At 38.0% G+C, this 20,524-nt stretch overlaps 1 protein-coding gene across 2 annotated transcripts in view; it reads left to right on the plus strand.

The window, feature by feature from the left end:
- Positions 1 to 20,524, plus strand: part of tial1 (TIA1 cytotoxic granule-associated RNA binding protein-like 1) — a 35,134-nt gene that overhangs the window by 11,687 nt on the left and 2,923 nt on the right. Inside the window, exons 4-9 of one of the 2 annotated variants that reach the window (XM_068052897.1) lie at positions 2,833 to 2,887; positions 6,367 to 6,454; positions 11,753 to 11,828; positions 16,825 to 16,933; positions 19,534 to 19,629; positions 19,746 to 19,830. In XM_068052897.1, the coding sequence (XP_067908998.1) occupies positions 2,833 to 2,887; positions 6,367 to 6,454; positions 11,753 to 11,828; positions 16,825 to 16,933; positions 19,534 to 19,629; positions 19,746 to 19,830 (509 nt within the window). Of the gene's footprint in view, positions 1 to 2,832; positions 2,888 to 6,366; positions 6,455 to 11,213; positions 11,293 to 11,752; positions 11,829 to 16,824; positions 16,934 to 19,533; positions 19,630 to 19,745; positions 19,831 to 20,524 lie in introns of those variants that run through there. The other variant, XM_068052898.1, reaches the window with a different exon arrangement.

Below are 20,524 nucleotides of genomic sequence, written 5' to 3' on the forward strand. Positions count from 1 at the left end.
TTTCTCCTCATCTCAGTCCTGAATGGTTTAACCCGTATCCTTAGACTATGACCCCTGGTTCTGGACTCCCCCACCATCCTTCTTGCATCTACCCTGTCAAGTCCTGTTACAATTTTATAGGTTTCTATGGGATCCCCCCTCACTCTTCTGAACTCCAGCGAATATAATCCTAACCGACTCAATTTCTCCTCATACATCAGTCCTGCCATCCCAGGAATCAGTCTGGTAAACCTTCGCTGCACACTCTCTATAGTAAGAACATCCTTCCTCAGATAAGGAGACCAAAACTGCGCTCAATATTCCAGGTGTGGCCTCACCAAGGCACTGTATAATTGCAGCAAGACATCCCTGCTCCTGTACTCGAATCCTCTCGCTATGAAGGCCAACATGCCATTTGCCCTTTTTACCGCCTGTTGCACCTGCATGCTTACCTTCAGCAACTGGTGTACGAGAACACCCAGGTCTCGTTGCCTATTCCCCTCTCTATTTATAACCATTCACCAAAGTGGATAACCTCACATTTATCCACATTGTATTGCATCTGCCATACATTTGCCCACTCGCTCAACTTGTCTATAACTACATGGTGCTTTATTTAGTTGGGAACTTTCCAGCGTTGTTGATACAAACTAAAGGAATCACAATTTATCTGGACGATCTAAGCGTGGGGATAACATTAACGTTGAGTAATGAATGAAAAATTCTAACCAAAACACATTGAATTATTAACCTCAAATATACAAGTTGATCAGACCATAGAGTACAAAGAAAGTTCTAGGACTTATTTCGAGAGGAATAGAAAACGAACTGGAAGATAAATTTATATAGAACCTTGGTTAGACCACAGTTGGAGTCAACGTGCAATTCTGGTCTCCCGTACTACAAAAAGGATATTGAAGCATTTGAGAGAGTGCTGTCTGAATTTAGAGGATACAACTACCAGCAAAGATTGAGCAGGCTTCTCTGGAAAAGAGGAGACTAAAAGGATATTTGGTAAAGTTCTTGAGAATGAAAGGTTTTGATGAGCGTGAATGTGGAGAAACATTTTCCACTTGAGCCCATAGCATGGGGCCATAAATATAAAGTAGCCATCAGATCAATTAAAGAAATAGCAATTTTTAAAAATTGGTGAGACTGTGAAACTTGCTGCCATAGAGAGCATTAACACATTTAAGGGAAGGCTTGCTGCATACATGGGGGAGAAGTGAATAGAGGGCCAAGGGGGCAGGATGGCAGGAGATGAGGTGGTGGAGTCTTGTATGGAGTTTAAATACTGGCACTGTCCTATTGGCCTATTTCTGAAATGTAAATTCTATAAATACATTTAACTTCCCATAATGCACCTATTAAGCTACAGCTAATATGAATGAAATGTAATGTAAATGTGAACATAAGACCTTTTACACAGTGGTCACGTTGGAACAGGAGTAGACCATTTAGCACCTCAAGCCTGTTCCATGTCATTCCATATAATGGCTGATCTGTGACCTAATTCCACATACCTGCCTTTTCTCCATGCCTTAATACCTTTGGATAACAGAAATCTATCCATCTCAGATTTAAAATTGATGGAGGATCAATTGCCATGGACGGAAGAGTGTTCCAAACTTCTATCGCCCTTTGCGTGTAGGAGGTTTCCTAATTCCACTTGGAAAGGTCTGGCTCCTAATTTGTAGGCTAAACCTGCTCATCCTAGACTTCCCACCTAGCAGAAATAGCTTCTCCGTATCGACCCCATCAGTTCCCCTCAACACCTTGAAAACTTGGATCAAATTATCTCAACTACCTAAACTCTAGGGAATGCAATCATAGTTTGTGTAATCTCTCCTCATAATTTAACCCTTGTAGTCCAGGTATCATTCTGGTAAACTCTGCTGCACTCCCTCCATGGCTAGGATATCTTTCCCAAGCTTTGGTGCCCAGGACTGCTCTTAGTACTCCAGGTGGTGTTTAATGAGGGCTTTGTATAGCTGAAGCGTGACTTATACCCTCATATATTTTAGTCCTGTAGATACAAAGGCCAGCGTTCCATTTGCCTTTTTGATTATTTTTCTATACTGCATGTGGCATTTTAATCTGTGTACCTAGACCTGCAAGGTTCTTTGGACCTCCATTGTTTCTAGCTTTACACCATTTTAGAACATACCCTGTTCTGTCCTTTTTTAGGTCCCAACTGGATGACCTCACATTTGCCTACATTGAAATCCATTTGCTGCAGTTTTGCCCATTCACATCAGTCAACATCTCTGAAATTTTAGGCTTCCAGCTACACTGCTTAAATGCTACCTATCTTGGTGTATTCAGCAAATTTCGATACATAGCTTTCGATCCCATCATCTAAGTTATTAAATATGGTGAATAGTTTAAAAAGTTCCTGCGAGGCACCTCTAGTCACATTCTGCCAATTGGAGTACCTGCCTGTTATCCCTACTCTGTCTCCTGCCACTCAGCCAATTTCCTAACGAGGTTACTAATTTTCCTTCCATCCCATGAGCTTCAACTTGAGCTAACAGTCTCTTATGACGGACTTCATCTGGAAGCCCATAAAAATAACATCCATCGACATTCATTCCCCTGTCAACAACTTTAGTTACCTCTTCAAAAATTCAATCATTCCTCAGACATGGCCTGCACTTTACAAATCCATGCTGGTTTTTTCGGTGTCAGTTGAAAAATCTTTATGGTTCCATCTTTTATAGTGTAGGAATAAAACTATATTTTTCATCATACCATGTACTGTTAAAACTTACAAATGCTTGTATATTCATGTGTAAGAATAAGCAAATTCTAATTGACTTTAATGAAGTGCTTCACTTTTAAATTACTTTTCAGGAAGTCAAAGTAAATTGGGCAACAACACCAAGTAGCCAGAAGAAAGATACAACTAGTAAGTATTTTGTTTTCTTGATTTTTATTCAGTGTGTTGAAGCTGATTTTTATACTTGCCTTTCAATAAATAGAATGTTACATATGTATAGCAATGGTGTCAAGCTCTAGTGCTTTTTCACATTTGAAAGGATGTGATTTCAACCCTCTGCTTTGAAGAGCTCCGGTGCAACTTTTAAAGTTTTGCAACCAAGTTTTTCCCACTTAAACTGGGAGCCTCTACTGAAGAATGGAGTAATACTGAAAGGTCCTGAAGAGGAAGAGAGAAGCACTATTTGTAATTAAGTGCAAGAGCTGGAATTTAAGTTGGGTAAATGTTAAACCCAGTAATGCAGTGTAAGTCATCCACATATTTTGTACCTGGAATTGATATGAAAACATTTTTCCTTCTGACTAGATTTTCTAAATTTTTGATGCTCATTTTCCAGATGAATATTGAGTCAAATTTGTTTGTCCAATTTGAAAACTTGTTTTTCTTGTTTTTGGTTTCTTTGTGGGTGTAAAGAAAAGGAAGATGAAAATGTTACAACTGTTCTTTTACAATCTGGATAAGTTATTGATGCTCGTTTACATTTGTGCAACATTTGAATTGATAAAAGACTTCCTGTTTCATTGCTCTTTTTCTGGGAGTTGTTTGCTGTTTCCTGAAAGCTTGATATTTAGTTACAAAACTACATATGGTTAATTCAAGATGTATAATGGAAATATGCAAATTTTGATTCTGGAATCCAACCAGCATGAAATAGAAGTAGATCGATGGCTGTTTTCCAATCTACTTGGTGTTTATAGGATATAAGTAAATTGGCCATACAAATATTCCTGTGCTGCTTCATTGAAGAGGCTGGTCTATTTCTGTTTATATAATTTTATTGAAAGTTCTGTATGGGAGAATGTGAATACTTTCAGGATATTGTTTGAATTCTTGTTAGAAAAATGTAAACTAATGGTATTAGTAATGGGAAGCTGTTTGCCATGCCTTTTACATGTAATCCACAGTGTTCAGCTGTTTTCATAATTGTCCACAGCTTGTGCCTACATTATTAACTTGCTGCAATAAAAGTGTTTCAAACTAAACAGTTCAAATGGAGAAATGTACCATATTGGAAGATTCTTTCCATTTTAGACATTCATGTTAGAATCAGGTATAGACTCTCAGTAATGCAGCTCATTCTTTGTTCCAGCAGTGTGGCTCAAACCCAATTTCAGAAGAACACTTTCTGCAGGATTAATTAAATTTTCCACATTGCAAACCAGTCATTTTGTGACCCCTAAATGAGACTGCCAATTTTGTGCTATGGGTCCATGCACACCAGGAATTGGGTTGAGACTGCCTAAAATTAACTTGCATAGGACATTTCTAATGAGTGGATGTGAAATATTTAAATTCATTAATCTGGGCTAAATTCAAACTCAAATCCCCAAAATTAAAAGAATCTTATCCTGTAGTACTACCCAAGCTTTTTTGGATCTGATAGTTACATAACACTTGATGAAATTAGAATTGCATTGAAGTTAATTATAGTGAGCACAATTGGATCAAACAATCTGTGCTGTTACATTTTGTGTCTTGTTTGGTTTAGGGCTTAAAACATGGCATGAAGGAAGGCCATTTGGCCAACTAAACTAGTTCTTTCCACATATAATTCCCATACAATCTCCTGAGAATTGATGTGTAGAAGAAACTTGAATCTTAAAGGTAATGCAGCAAGACTTGTAAATATTCATCCATTTCCATTAATCAATCCTGGCCTACTGCCCATTGCAAACAAAACTCCAATCTCAACATGATACTCAACCTACTTATTTGAAGGGATCAGACCGCTTCTTTGGCAATGTATTCACTACCTTTGTTGATTTTTGTCCCTCCCCCACCAGGCCATTTTTTATCCACATTCTGTTCACTTCTGTTAATTTGAAACTATTCACCTGAAAGTCTACATGCCATTATTTTGGTTCTATGCCTATTTGTTCCATATATCTGTTCTTTACTGTTTTTTTTCCCCTCCCACGTGGGCGTATAACTAGTTGTCAAGGAAATATTGCTAGCAAGATGTTAATGGCAAGGGACTCAAACTCTACACCCCTGAAGAGAAATTCTTTTCAGTTGACACTTAGCGTTGCAAAGTTATTTTTAGCTCCTAGCAAATTTTGCAAGAAAATTTAGCTAACTGTTTTCTGTGTAAAACTTCTAATACCTTCTGACAATCCTAGTATCACATCCAGATACTTATCCTCATAGAATTACAACAGAGTAGTGAAGTATGACAGTTGGTTTTAAATTCTTGCTGACAATTCCTTTGACTTCTGTTCCCTTTAAGCAGTCCATCACTTTTAGGCTTTGTTCATAGGATATTATGTCGTCTTCAGTGTCAAGCTTCTCCCACCCCCCACCACATAAAACCAAGCCTCGGAGGCTGGTGTTAGGACCAAGGCGGGAGCAATGCACTGTCAATTCAGTCCCATTACTCGACAGGTCGCAGCATATTAAAGTTTTCCCAACTACCGGAAATTAGCTAAATTAAACAGTTTATTGACCCCCAGAGTAAAATACACCAAACCAGGTATCTTTAAACAACAACAAATTAACTATTAATAAACTAAATCTTAAACAATATTGAGATGAATCTATGTCTAAAAACCTTATAACTTCTTATTCCTCCTAACCTTCATATACATGTACACATTCAAAAACCAATGGTTAACCGGTTTCATTTTGATTTAAATTAAAGCTGTTTCTTGGGAATAACAAAATAACTGGTTGTAAGTCTTAGTGGATTATGTTCCTGCTTCAGTGAGGTGTCCCAGAGTTGAATAGTTAAATATCACTCAAAGTCTCCAGGTGAATTTGACGCACAGTCTTTAATGGATAGGCATTCAAAGCACTTTGGTTATAGCAGGTGTCACACAGTTCTTGCAACAAGGAGTATAGCAGCAGGTCTATTTGGATTTTAAAATTGGTAGTCTTTTAGTAGAAACTTTACTGAAAATTCCAGAACTCCCAGCAAAACAAAGGCAACAGAAAGTCAGTCCTGAGGCAGAGACTTAAAGATTGGAAGTAAAAAGGAATCTGCTACCTCCAATGATACGAAGATTTCCTTTCTGGGGATTTTTTCTTAATGGAGCACGCTTGGTTGGTCTCCAGATTAAACTGGTTCTAGCCAGCCTTTACCCACAGATAACTAATAAAATAAAGCGTGTGACCTCCTCTCTCTCCTTCTGTTGCTTAGGAAACAGGCTTGCTGCTGGCACACCGTGCCCAGAGAATCTAAAAGCTTCTCTGTGCCTTAAAGGTGCACAGTCCCCCTTAGTTTTTAAAACAGAAGGGGAAAAAAAACTCCCATGACACTGGTAATATAATTGATTTTATTTCAAATATTCATTTTCTCATTGTATGGTCTAATCTAAATTTAGAGGGAAGAATAGTGAAGGACGATACTGAGTTTAACTGAAGATATGCATTTGTTGCTATTGTCTTCTCAGATCATTTTCACGTGTTTGTTGGTGACTTAAGCCCTGAGATAACCACAGAGGATCTAAAATCTGCATTCGCACCCTTTGGTAGAATATCGTAAGTATTTTCCAGTTCTTTAAAATTCAAACATTGCACATTGAGCATTTTGTTCATCAGAGCTGTTTTTAAAAAAAAAAAATCAATTCAGCACTGAAACTGATAGTCCCACTTGAGTTCTGTCAAATCCAAGTGAAGAGGATATAAACATTTTTAATAAGGAAAAGGCAATAGCATTCTCCCAGTTCTTTGAAGTCATTTTACTCAAGTTTATTAAAATAAGATCTATAGGAAGGAGATCTGTCTTGTAGGATCTGCTATGGACTAATAAGTAACTTGTAATAGTTTAGTAACTTTTTTGAGCTGCTAAAAGGAGAAAAGGGATATTTTATCATAGTTTTGAACGACAGGTCTGAAAATTGATGGCAAAATTTGGCCACACATTAAAAATTACTGGGCAATCAGATGAAGATGGATATCTCTGGATGTACCCAAACTCCCCACCTCCTTAATGTACCCTCTAATTTTTTTTGTAGTGTGCAGCTGATTCCTTTAAGTGTGTGGTCCCTATAAAAAAATTTTTGTGGTAACTTAAAGGAATTGATTGGTGCTCAACTTGCATGGGAGATTTTCGTTGCTGCATAGCATTGGAGGAACAACCGTTCCCCCTCCTCCTCCGCGGCCCCTCCGCCTCCGCTATTTACCCTAATTCATGAAATCAAAATTAGGGGTACAGTGGTAGTTCAGGTATTTGTTACCTTTTTGTATCTGCTGGAACAGAGCTAGTGCTAACTCAGAGAAGTCTGATCATATTTGTATTATAAATCTAAGTCAAAATGGCGATCACCTTTTACTTTAGACCTGGCCTGTGAACCCTGTGTTTCACGCTACCTACTTTGTATCATGTAGTATCTATTGGCTTTTCTCGGCTACGATAAGCTTTTTCATTCGGACTTCAAAAGGACACTAGTAATGCTGCTTTCAGTCACTTGTTCTGGATTCAGTGGTTCTAAGGGTTCATATTTTCCTGAAATAACCCATAGATTTAGAAGATATATTTTTTGCTTTGAGCTGGAGTTTTTATCCAAAGCAGCTCCAAGAGAAACTCTCTGAAGGAGAAAATGCCCATTTGTGTTGCTTTTTCATGTGTAGGAAGGTGCATACCAACTAACCTATTCTAAAGCTTTGATTAAATCTGTGCTGTATGGAAGTCAGATAGAACTAGGTCTCCATTTATGCCCTCAACCATGCCTTGGATATCAAATACAATATATACTCTAATTCCATGTATTGTCCAAATTGTGGTAGGTCTTCTGTGAGTTTATGTATATAACTGCCATGGATTTCAAATATTGTTTGCACTATTATTTCAATATATGCAGATCATGTGGTTCAGTTACTAAATTTTTCTGTCTAGGCTTAGGAGTTTATTTTCCTGGTATATGGTTTTCTGAAGTGCTGTTCTTGTATTTGACAGTGGCACAAATTTTATGTTGGTTAGGAACTTTATTGAATCTAATCAAAAATATCAACTGTAGTAGAAGTGATTTGCATTCAGATTTAATGTACATTTGTGGATTTTTAATGGGCTCTGGGTGCTTGAACAGTTTACTTTGAATCAGCATATTGTAATTTGTGCAATCTGGTTCAGAAAGTTCATATTTAGAGCTTTTTCAGAAATTCTGTAAATTTTACAATGTGTAATTTACTCTTTTTAAAATCTGCGTAAGGAATAGTTTAGTGTCAGATGTTAGTGTAACTGGTTTTTAAAGTAGTTTTCATTTGCAACTCTATGTAGTACTTGTTTTCTATGTACCCCATTGTTTACAAGTTGAAGGTGGTGTGATCTTTGCAGCTTTTCAGCTGAAATTGTAATGTAACTGCAGTTCTTATGCAATCAATATTTTAAACTTCAGAGCTTGAAATTTAAACAAAAACTCTTGGTTGGCTGCAGTCACTACATGTGTAATGACCATGACGTTGGCTGTTGTATTAGATATTTCAGTGGCTGATTGTTGGTGAGCATAGTTTTGATTTATGTTTTTGTTGCCTGTGCACAGAGCCCAAGCTTTCTCCTGGTCAGTAGCAACGTGAGCAGCTAATACAAAAGTGGCTACCATTCACACCTCTGGAGCATATTTGATGGATATAGTACCACAAACAGCTCAAAATATTCAGGGCCACGTAGATTACCAACAAATTAGGCTAATGTTTTAAGATTTGATTTTGTTTGTAAGATCCATGGCTGCTAGAATTCTTCACTCCGATGTAATTTTAAGTGGACTGTTGTATTTGATGTCATGCATTGTTTTATTTTCAGATATTTTGTGCGTACCAACTCTGCCTTAAGGGCAATAATCAGTTATCGATTTGGCTACTGTTAAAATATTGTCACTGAATATTGTGTTGAGCTGTAAAGGAAATAATTTATAGACCGTTGGATGCTTTGCAAGTAGGTCACTACATAATGACTGAAGAGAAAGCAAAATTACGTAGTAGATTGTATGCTACAAGAATTATGTGGTTTTGTTTCATTTGTTGACTATTTGTATTGTGAAGATCTGGGTGATTGAGGGCAATCTTGGTCGTATCCCAGGTTGACTTGATTTGCACAACTTCATTTTTAAATTTGAGTGCCTTTTCAGTTCTTCCAGTAGCTGTGTTTTATGAAACTGAATCAGAAGCTGGGAATTAAGTTGCTTTCAATTTGCTTTTTGAGTAGGGCTTTGTACTAAAACATATTCAATTAAACAAGTTGAATAGAATATGGTTGCATTTTAAGTTCTTTGAGTGTTATGCTTGAGTATGGATTTGAACACAGAACGTTGGTGGTACTGGGGACTGCAGGGCTATGAATGTAACTGGTTAGGGGAGTTCTGTCTGAGTTTGAAACTCTGCCATTGCAGTTCAGTCCACAGCAATGTGTGTGCAAAAGGACTTGAGCTCAAATCAAAGAAACCTGTCTGCAGTTTGTATGTTCAGTTTTTTTCAGAGATAGGTGAGCTTGTCTGGATGATGGTAAGACCTACTTTGGCTATCAGAGCAGACGACCTACCAATTTAATATCCTTACCTGCAAAAAGCGGGTTGTGTAGCAAAACTTGAGCGCTCTGAAGTCCAGGTAGCATGATAAATGGGCATTTGTTGAGACAGTGGAATCCACACCCATCAGTTACAATTTCTTTTTTGCTTTTTTCAAGAAATATGTTCATGGATTCCAGGCCTGAATAATTTAAATTACCATACCAATATGATGTGCTTTAAATGTTTTTAACCTATTAGATTTCCATTATCGGGAAAGTCTGCCATGTATGTACAATTGGTTAAGTGAATGCAGGAGTACTTTAGCCTTAATTATTACGTCCATAACACTGGCCCAAGAATTTGCTGGAGCGGGTCATCTCATAGCGAGTATAGTGAGTTTTTTTTTTTCAGTGTCTCCCTACAGGTCCATATTTTTGCACTGCAAATTACTGGAAGTAAGTTGATAGCACATCTCAGACCTTGGTTAATGACAGGACCAATAGTTATCTCCTTAACGAATGAAGTTTTAGGATAGAGCAAGATACAACACACAACAGAACAAAATAGGGTGAATTGAGTCAAATTTAATGGAGGAAGAAATCGAGGGGAAAGGAAGATTAGATGAGAGAGAGAAAAGAGATAGGGAAGTAAGAGTAAAAACCTGGAGGTGTGAAATTTGAGTTTCGGTTGTTTCCCTTTCTGTGCCTCGAGTGGGACGTCAGGATCATTAATCACCCCATTGTGCTGTGAAATAGCAGTCTTAACTTTGTGCAGCGAGTAGTTCATATTTATGGCACAAATATAGAAAATTTCTTGACGTGCATGGGGTGGTTGACGGCAAAATTCAGTTTTTGTGAGGCTAACTGTTGCAAATCATCCGGCAGTTTGTGACAATTCACAACTCACGGTGTACCTCTTACCACAAATTGCTGTTCTTTTAATGAACTAATAGTGGCATGCTCTGTGAACTAGCCATTTTTCCATCAAATTATGGGCCAATATATAAATTTGCAGACATTTACTCAACTAGGCAATCGAGATTGTGTAGTACCAGTTTTCTACCAGTAGGTGTTGCTGGCAGACTTTGGAAATATTTGTGTTCACGATGCATGCTAGGGCCATTGCATCAACATTAGTGCTTGCTGTTTCTGGACACCTCTAATCAAAAATGCAAGGTTCAGTACATGCTACATTATAAAAATGCATTCAAATACATAAATTAACACCATTTTTAAATTGTGTTTGCGCTTAAACCTACACTTTTGAGTATCCTTTATATACTGTCAACTACCTGTATTGTAATGACTGGTCTCGTATGTATTGCTGCTTTTGCACTTCTCATCTACTTCAATTATCTAAATAGTAAATCAGTGTAAATTTCAACAGAAGAGCACTTATAAAACTGCTTGTACACAGGCTACAGAAAATAATGGAGAAATGTGCAGCTTTTTGTAGTTCGAGTCATAATTAAAAGTAATAGCATTCTGGTTATTTTACAGAATTGCTGTTAAGAATGGACAGGATCCCCATGGCTAACTGCAAGGAACTGTGCACACTGGAAGTTCATTAACTCAGTTGTAGTTTTTTTTCTCATTTCTATTTATTCTCTTTTTTATAAATTTATTAGACTTGATTGTTAACATTTTAATGTGCTCTATATAGTGCGAATTTCGTATTCCCAATCCTATTGACGTGCTTACAAATCCTATGTAATTGTTGTTCGTACTGGTGTGCTTAGTATTGTTTTAGTTTCATATTCATTTACTAAATTTCTGAAAGTCTCAATTTTTCAAAATTTACAGCTGCCCACAGTCCAAAAAGAGGGTAGAGAATTGACCATACCAAGAAAAATAAAGAATTCAGTTAACAGGCGATGTATGCCTTTTTTAATTCCTATTTTTTTTCTCTTTTCTGAATTTTTATATTTCAAATATTTGTGTGGCTAGGTAGAACACACATTATTAAAGGCTCTATATAGAAATGCATGGTTAAGGAAAATTGGAATCTGAATTGTATTTTGTACTACAGACTATTTCTCAGTTTAGTGCTAGTGAGGGTTAGTGTTTAAAATCTGTTGAGTTTGTGGTTTCCAGTTCAGTATAATTGGTGAAACAGAGTTCAGGATTCTACATTTTGCATGTTTGCTATTTACCGCTACACTAAAGGTTAAGCTGTAACAGGATAGAACAATTAGTTATTATGGTGGGATTATAAAAATCCCTTTTTTTTTCAAAGTTGACTTGTGCTGACAATACAGTGTGTGTGGTTCCTTTTTTATTTTGTTCAGGGGTATGTTACATTTTTTCACTGATTTCAGTTGTATTTGTTTACACAGGGATGCTCGTGTTGTAAAAGACTTGGCAACAGGGAAATCTAAAGGCTATGGATTTGTATCTTTCTACAGTAAACTGGTAAGTTCCTGGATTTAATATAGTTACTCAACAGTTTAACCATTAACGCTAAATTTCAACACTCGCCCCATATTTAGATTGCAAGATGTATACTTAACAGCTGAACGTCTGACATGCAGAGTACTGTCACGATGTTTGTGTTTCCAAGTCATTGAAAACATGGCTGAACAAACTGTAGATCCATTCCTTCTGTTCTAGACATTGTATCCATTAGTGTATTTCTCTCAGATGTTTGTCCGTTTTTATGTTCGAGATCGAAGGTGTTTGCCCTACAACCTCCCTTGGTAAGCTGTTGCAAAAACAGCCCACCTTCTCAATGTTTCCTTGTATCTTGCCTGAATGTGCCACTTCTCAGTTTATATTTCCTTGTTCAGGTTGTTTTGTGACCACTGAATCAAACATGCTGCCCCTTCAGAATTCTCTCTAGAGGAAACATGAAAGTTTAAAGCATAGATGGAGTCCAACATTCCATCAGGCAAAATATTCCACACTCTCAACAAATTTAAAGGAATTTTTATTCTCGTTCTTACTGACAGTTTAAAATTCATGACCTCTTATCACTGAATTCCTGCTTTGAAAAAACAGTCTTTCCTTATCCATTATATCAAAGCCTTTCATAAATTATCTTTTTTAAAAAGTACTCAATTTCTTCCCTTGCACAACTTGATATCCTTTTAGCTTTCTTAATTGCAGTAGACATTGTTTTGAGAGCTCTATTTAGTATGACATTTTGATCTTTGATTTGGTTTGCTTAGTGTTTCCCTTTAATTCTGTAATCACTTGGCCTGATTTGTCTCCCTAAGCATTTGACTTGCATTTGCCTACATCAAAATCTTATATAAAAAAAATTCTAGAGTCCTCGTACCTAAAGTCACTAATCCCTGATATTGTCCTAATGAAGCTTTTCTGCACCACCTTCGTTTCCCAATATGCCCAACTGAGAACTCTTAACTACTGCCTTACCAATGATTTGTATATTTTTGTCTGTAATGCTCTGCCACATCAGTTAGTGCATTTATTTACTTAGGAAATTTGAAAATTTTTTAAACATACAGAAATCACAGTTTCTGCAATTTGAATATAATGAATAAAAAGCACACACATTCTTTGGGTGGGATATCTCCTCTCCAATAGAAGTGAAAGCAAATTTATAGATAATAGCAGTAGTGCACATGTGGGACTGCAGAGAGGTATTTTCCTGCTTAACTACTACCTAGGATGTTGTTTGAGCCAGTGCATTAAGGTGTAGTCATAGAATTATACAGCACAGAAACAGGCCCTTTGGCCCATCGAGTCTGTCCCAGCCGTCAAGCACCTATCCTAATCCCATTTTCCAGCACTTGGCCCGTAGCCTTGTATGCTATGGCGTTTCAAGTGCTTGTCTAAATACTACTTAAATGGTGTGAGCGTTCCTGGCTGTACCACCTCTTCAGGCAGTGTGCTGCAGATTCCAACCACCCTCTGGGTGAAAAAACATTTCCTCAAATCCCCTCTAATCTTCCTACCCCATAGCTTTAAATCTGTGTCCCTTGGTTATTTAAACCTCCACGAAGGGAAAAGGTTTCTTCTTATCTACCCTACCTGTGCCCCTCATAATTTTGTACATCTCAATCAAGTCCCACCTCAGCCTTCTCTGCTCTAAGGAAGATAACCCTATCCCATATGCCTTCCTAACCACCTTATCTACCTGTGCTGCTGCCTTCAGTGATCTATGGACAAGTATGCCGAGGCCCCTCTAACCCTCTAGGATCCTACCACGCATTGTATATTCCCTTGCCTAGTTAGTCCTCTCAAAGTGCATCACCGTACACTTATCGGGATTAAATTCCATTTGCCACTGCTTAGCCCGTGGTCCTGTAATCTAAGGCTTTCCTCCTCACTATTTACAACGCCACCAATTTTCGTGTCATCTGCGAACTTACTGTTCATACCTCCTATATTCGCACCTAAATCATTAATGTACACTGCAAACAGCAAGGGTCCCAGCACCGATCCCTGTGGTACACCACTGGTCACAGGCTTCCAATCGCAAAAACAATCCTCAACCATCACCCTCTGTTTCCTGCCACTAACCCAATTTTGGATCCAAATTGCCCTGGATCCCATAGGCTCTTACTTTCTTAACCAATCTCCCATGTAGGACCTTATAAAAAGGCTTACTGAAGTCCATGTAGACTACATCAATTGCTTTACCCTCATCTACACATCTAGTCACCTTCTCAAACTTAAGTCAAATTTGTTAGATGTGATCTTCCCCCTGACAAAGCCATGCTGACTATCCTTGATTAATCCCCTGCCTCTCCAAGTGGAGATTAATTCTGTAGAATTTGATTGAAACCAGTAATATTTGTAGCGTATTTATTTGCTAAAATTTTATAATGTGGGTTGATGTCCACTTTGGGTAAATTTTTGTAAGCTCAGCGTTCTCTTTGACGATAAAAATCTGAAGGATAGTTTTACATTGTGCTATCTTAAGTGAAACAATGACTTTATTGTGTTGAAATAAATCAGCAACAACTTTGAATTTTTTGACTGTTCATTATGTGTAGTTGATTATCTTTAACCAATACAGTAGGCCACCCTGCTAATTTGAGATTTCATTGGCTTAGAATCATAAAATGGTTACAGCACAGAAGGAGGCCATTTGGCCTGTTGTGTCCATCCCAGAGCAACTTGTCTAGTCCCGTTTCCCTGCCTCTGTCCTGAACTCCAACTTTTTTTTTCCCTACAGATAATTATCCAATTCTCTTTTGGTGACCTTGATTGAATCTGCCTGCACCACACACTCAGTGCATTCCAGATCCTAACCACTTTCTGCATTTATTTAAAAAAAAATTCCTTGTGTTGCCGTTTCTTTTGCCAATCGCCTTAAATTGGAGTCTATTCTCGATCCTTCTGCCAACGGGAATAGTTTCTCCTATCTACTCTACCCAGCCCCCTCATGATTTTGCACGTCTCTATCAAATCTCCTCTTAATCTTCTGTTCTCCAAGGAGAACAGCCCCAGTTTCTCCAATCTATTCACATAACGAAGTCCCTCATCCCTGGAACCATTAACGTGAACCATTTTTCCACCCTCTCAAATACTTCCTAAAGTCTGGTGCCCAGAACTGGACACAGTACTCCAGTTGAGGTCACACCAGTGCTTTTATACAGGTTTGCCATAACCACCTCACTTTTGTTCTCTATGCCTCTCTTTATAAAGCCCAAGATCCCATATGCTTCATTTACTGCTTTCTCAGCCTGCCCTGCCATCTTCAATGATTTGTGCACATATATTCCCAAATCCCTATGCTCCTGTACCCGCTTTAGACTTGTACCCTTTATTTTATATTGCCCCTCCACGTTCCTCCTGCCTAAATGAATAAACTCACTTCTCTGCATTAAATTTCATCTACCGTTTGTCTGTCCATTCTACCAGCCTATGTCCTCTTGACTTTTATCACTATCTTCCTCACATTTCACTTCACTCCCAAGTTTTGTCATCTGCAAATTTTGAAATTGTGCCCTATACTCCCAAGTTTAGATCATCAATTTATATCAAGAAAAGCAGGGGTCCTAACACTGATCCCTTGGAAACCCCATTCTATACCTTCCTCCAGTCTGAAAGTCAACCGTTCACCACTACTATTTCCTGTCACTCAGCTAATTTAGATGACGCTGACTGCCGTTTTGTGAATTTCTTTTTACTGCACTCATTTGAGGATTATAAAATGGTTGTTAAACATGCAAAATGTCCAGATTTTTGTTTGCAGCTGTGTCACTGATCTAGATCGCAGCTGAGGGAGGATTGGATGGATAGGTAGGTTGGCTGCCTCCTGCAAGGAATGCAGGGATGAACAGGCACACGGACTTGAAGGATTATTGTGCAAATTGCGGCAGGTTACCGAACAGCATTGACAAATTCTCATGCGTGTTGTCTATGCATCCTCTTGGTGTGGGGCTAATTAAAGAAAAACGAAATTTTAAAATCTGGCTTCAAGTTGGTAGTGGGTAGTACAGTCCCACAGAGTTCTTTTCTGGAACCATCTTTGTTCACTGTGTATATTGCTGCTTTTAACTTCAGATAGAAAGTTTCTGTTGTGACTGTTGCATTAGAAGTCATATAAAGTAGGTTAAGTTAAAATTGTGATTACCTTCTGGCTAATCAATAATTGGATATTGTGAAAATAGTGAAAATTTGATCTGTTCCCTAAATGTTGTATTTCTGTGAAGTTTAATTTTCAGTACGAATTGCTTGGATTTGAAATCTGCAAAAGTTAAGATTTTGCTGTTAGACAAACTTGTCAGTAGGATTCCTGATCTGCAGAAATTTTGTATTCCCAAGCTTCTGATCTGGTTGTGATCTCATTATTTCAATTCTTATTTCTTTGTTCAATTTTTTGGGAATGATTATCTCTGGGTAGCCTAGAATTTAATAATTTGAGTATGTTGTGTGTAAACATAAGAACAGGTGTAGGTATTTAGCCCCGCAAGCCTGTTCCATCATTCAATGAGATGATGACTGTGACCTAATTCCACATACCTTTGCCCCATATCCCTTAATACATTGGCTAACACAAAAGCTATCAATTTCAGTAAATGCTATAGCAGTAAAAAAAAATTATTAGCTTTGAGAAATGATTCTCTTACATAGTGGAGATTGTGTTGACTTGTGGATTAAGGTAAATTCTTGACATTTGTAGATGTATTTCACGATCCACCATAAATGTTTTTAATTTTCAAAAGCCAGTTGCTAAACTATAAATATTGACACATACAGTATTGCATTGATATAGAAAATTGAAATAGTTTAGCATCTAGTGACCTAGAAGCAGTTTGCTGCATCATTTTTGTATGCTCATTTTTGTTCACCCTTCCACTAAAGGGATTTGTGAATGAATGTTTGCACTGTTAACTGTCAGTCTGATTTTTATAGTTTGGAAGCACAGTGACCCTTAAATAATGATTAAGGGGCAGAATTTGCATCATTTCTACATTCTTTCTGTTGTCCATAGGATGCAGAAAATGCAATTGTGCACATGGGTGGTCAGTGGCTTGGAGGCCGGCAAATTCGAACAAACTGGGCAACGCGCAAGCCACCAGCTCCGAAGAGTGCACCAGAGAGTGAGTTTCTCTATCTATTTTATATTAGTTTTTGAAGGTGCCAAATTTACTGTCTTTTACATTAACCAGATTCTGGGTTTTCCATAATTACTCAATGGATGAGAATTTGTGTTCACAATTGATTGACAAGACTACTTTTAAGGGTGAAGAAGTGGAGCCTGTAGTTTTACTAACTTGATTGTTTACTTTTTTTCTTTCAAAAACAAAACAATTTTTAACAAATGGTCTTGCAATGAATTGAGACCATTTAGTTGTTTTTACATATTTATTCAACATTAGGGGGTTTATTAACAGTTTGCAACAATTTCTTGGAAAAATGACTCCAGTTTCTGTAAGTGGATCACATTCTTTATGAAGTAACGAGCCCAAGAAATTATATTTTGGAGCTTTATAGAGTGAATGTATGCCGTTTTCAAAGACCTAGTTAAGTCAAGTCATTACAGGCTAGTTAGTTGTAAGCATTTTAAAATCTTTAAAAGTGAAATGACTAAATATCCAGATGAAGAAAAAAATTAGAAATTGCCAATGCTGATTCCACAAAGTTTGTGCTCGACAAACCTAATGGCATTCTTCACAGGGGGCAGTCAGTGGGGTGAGCATAGTGTATGTGGAAAGCCTTTGACACCATGCCCCACAAGAATATTGGAGATTGGGGGTTAGGGAACTGGCAGTGAGGGTGGGTGGTGGAAAGAAGGTACCAAATTGGATTTAAAAGCCAGGATTTATGGGCAATTTATTGGTGATTGGAAGTGGGCAATGCTGTCCTAGAGGATTCAGTTATGGAATAGGTTCTGTTCATGGTGCACATTGATTTGGATATAGGGCTAGAGGAAGTGATGTCCAAATTTGAAGACTCCACTAAAATAAGTGCAGTAGATAACTGAGAACCAAAGTGCTTTGATAAAATGGTGGAATACACAAAACAAATTGACAGGTGGAATTCTGAGCTGGTACATTTTGTTTTTTTTTTTAAATTGCTTTTGTGGGCAAATTGGAAAAGCAGATGGATTTGGGGCTGCGGTTCACAAGGTATCAAAGCATCTTGTTAAAAAACCAAGTTGGTGAATATTTTTAAAAAGCCAATGGACTGTTGGGTTTTATGGCAAGAGGATACTGTATAAAAAGTTGATGTAATTGTGAATCTATATCAAACCTTCGTTAAGACTGCAGTTGGAGTACTGTTAGCAATTTTGGCTTTACACTAAGGAAGGATGTTGAGGTAACAGGGTTACAACACTGATTCGCCAGGATGCTGCCTGTTGGGAAACGCACAGACAAGAAAAAAATTGGGACTATTCATTAGAATTCGGGGTGGTTCGATTGGTGTTTTAAAATAAGGAATGAGATGGAGTAGATGGAAACTTTCTAATGAAAGGCAACATGGATTGAATTGGGGTAGGAGAAATATATTTTCACACGAGTTGTGAGGCTATAGAGTTTGAGATGGAAGCAGAGATCATGTCTCCCTTTAATAGATTAGATATGAGATTGTAGGAAAGGGGATGTGGAACAGAGTGGGCATGCAGGATTAGGACTATTACTCATGTAGCAGATAAGCATAAATATGGACTAATTGAGCCAAATGGCCTATTTCTGTTTTGTCATTTTTATATAATCCTGTTACCTGAAACTTTTTTTTACTCTTCTGTGCTAACTCATCTTTGCTCAAGACTAATAGTTGTTTGCATTTATTTTCAGTGATATTGCATTCTCATTGTCTCCAGTTTGAAAGGCACAAAACCATACATAAGCCGCTTTGACTTTTGATATTCTATTATTCATAGAAGTAATTGTACTATACAACACAATTATTGGCTTGCATGCAACTAGGATGATGGATTTTATTCTCCCATCTCCTGGAAAACTCTTGATGTTGTGTATACATCTGCTTACAGGGTTATTTATTAAATAGTTAATGGGATGTGAGAATTGCTAGCAAGGCCAGCATTTATTGCCCTTGAGAAGGTAGTGGTGAGCCACCTTGAACTACTGCAGCTCGTGTGATGGAAGTACACCAACAGTGCTGTTCTTTGACGGAATGGCGATACATTTCCAAGTCAGGATGGTATCTGGCTTGGAAGGGAACTTGCAGCGCATGGTGATCCCATGCACCTGCTGCCCTTGTTCTTCTAGGCGGCTGAAGTCACAAGTCACCAAATGTTCGTGAAGAGAACTTTGAAGCGTCAGCGGGACTGGGTTTCCTGCTGTCTGGGTTGATGCTGGGTGACCCATCTGGTTTTATTCTTAAACTTTTTTTTGTAGTGGTTGGCTAAATTGATTTGCTGGGCCATTTCAGAGGGAAGTTAAGAGTCAACCACATTGTGTGCCTGGAGTCTCTCAGGCCAGGTGAGTAAGGATGGCAGATTTCCTTATCTAAAGGACATTGGTGAACTGGATGAGTTTTCTGGTTACTATTACTGATGGTAGCTTGCTTATTCCAAATATTTAGTTAACTGAATTTAAATCCCCAGGTGCTGTGGTAGGATTTGAACTCATGTTGCTGTATCATTAGTCCAGGCCTCTGGATTACTAGTCCAGAAATATAACCACTATGCTACTGATGCAGGTTGAAGAGACTGATACTTTTTTTTTCTTTGTAGGTAGTTCCAAACATCTAAAATTTGAAGAAGTAGTCAATCAGTCTAGTTCCACAAATTGTACTGTCTACTGTGGAGGTATAGCAACAGGCTTAACAGGTATGGGCAGCATTGATTTAATGTATGACAAATCGATCAGCATTCATAGAAACAAAATATTTGTATATTGTAGTACTAACATTCTTGCACATTTTATAATCCTTCAACTCCTATAGAACAGCTTATGCGTCAGACTTTCTCACCATTTGGGCAAATCATGGAAATCAGAGTTTTCCCAGAAAAGGGTTACTCATTTGTCAGGTAGGTTTGTTGGAACAATATTTTGTTGTACTTGAAACATAGATATTTGAAATGTAAAGCAATTCTTAACCTTTGAGACTGATTTTAAATATTAATCTGTGGCTTCATTGGTTTACACATGCAAACTGCATTCCTGTGAATTATATGGTCCAGGATTAATGGAAGCCTAGAAGGGCGGTGCAGTGGTTAGCACCGCAGCCTCACAGCTCCAGGGACCCGGGTTCGATTCTGGGTATTGCCTGTGCGGAGTTTGCAAGTTCTCCCTGTGTCTGCGTGGGTTTTCGCCAGGTGCTCCGGCTTCCTCCCACATCCAAAGACTTGCAGTTGATAGGTAAATTGGCCGTTGTAAATTGCCCCTAGTGTAGGGAGGTGATGGGGAATATGGGATTACTGTCGGGTTAGGGAATATGGGATTACTGTAGGGTTAGTATAAATGGGTGGTTGTTGGTCGGCACAGACTTGGTGGGCTGAAGGGCCTGTTTCAGTGCTGTATCTCTAAATAAAAAATAAAAATAATAAATAAAAGAGGGGGAAGGTCCCAGTTATGTTTCCTTGCTCTCTTCTGAATCATAGATAGGACTGCACTAAGAAAACTAGCCCCGGACTAAAAAGAACTGATCAGGATTCCTGTTTCAGACTGGATACTTGAGAACAGGAGGTTCTTAACTACTGACTGCATACTTTCCAGCAGGGA

This window comes from Heterodontus francisci, chromosome 20 (genome assembly GCF_036365525.1).
Source record: "Heterodontus francisci isolate sHetFra1 chromosome 20, sHetFra1.hap1, whole genome shotgun sequence".
Lineage (NCBI taxonomy): Eukaryota > Metazoa > Chordata > Chondrichthyes > Heterodontiformes > Heterodontidae > Heterodontus > Heterodontus francisci.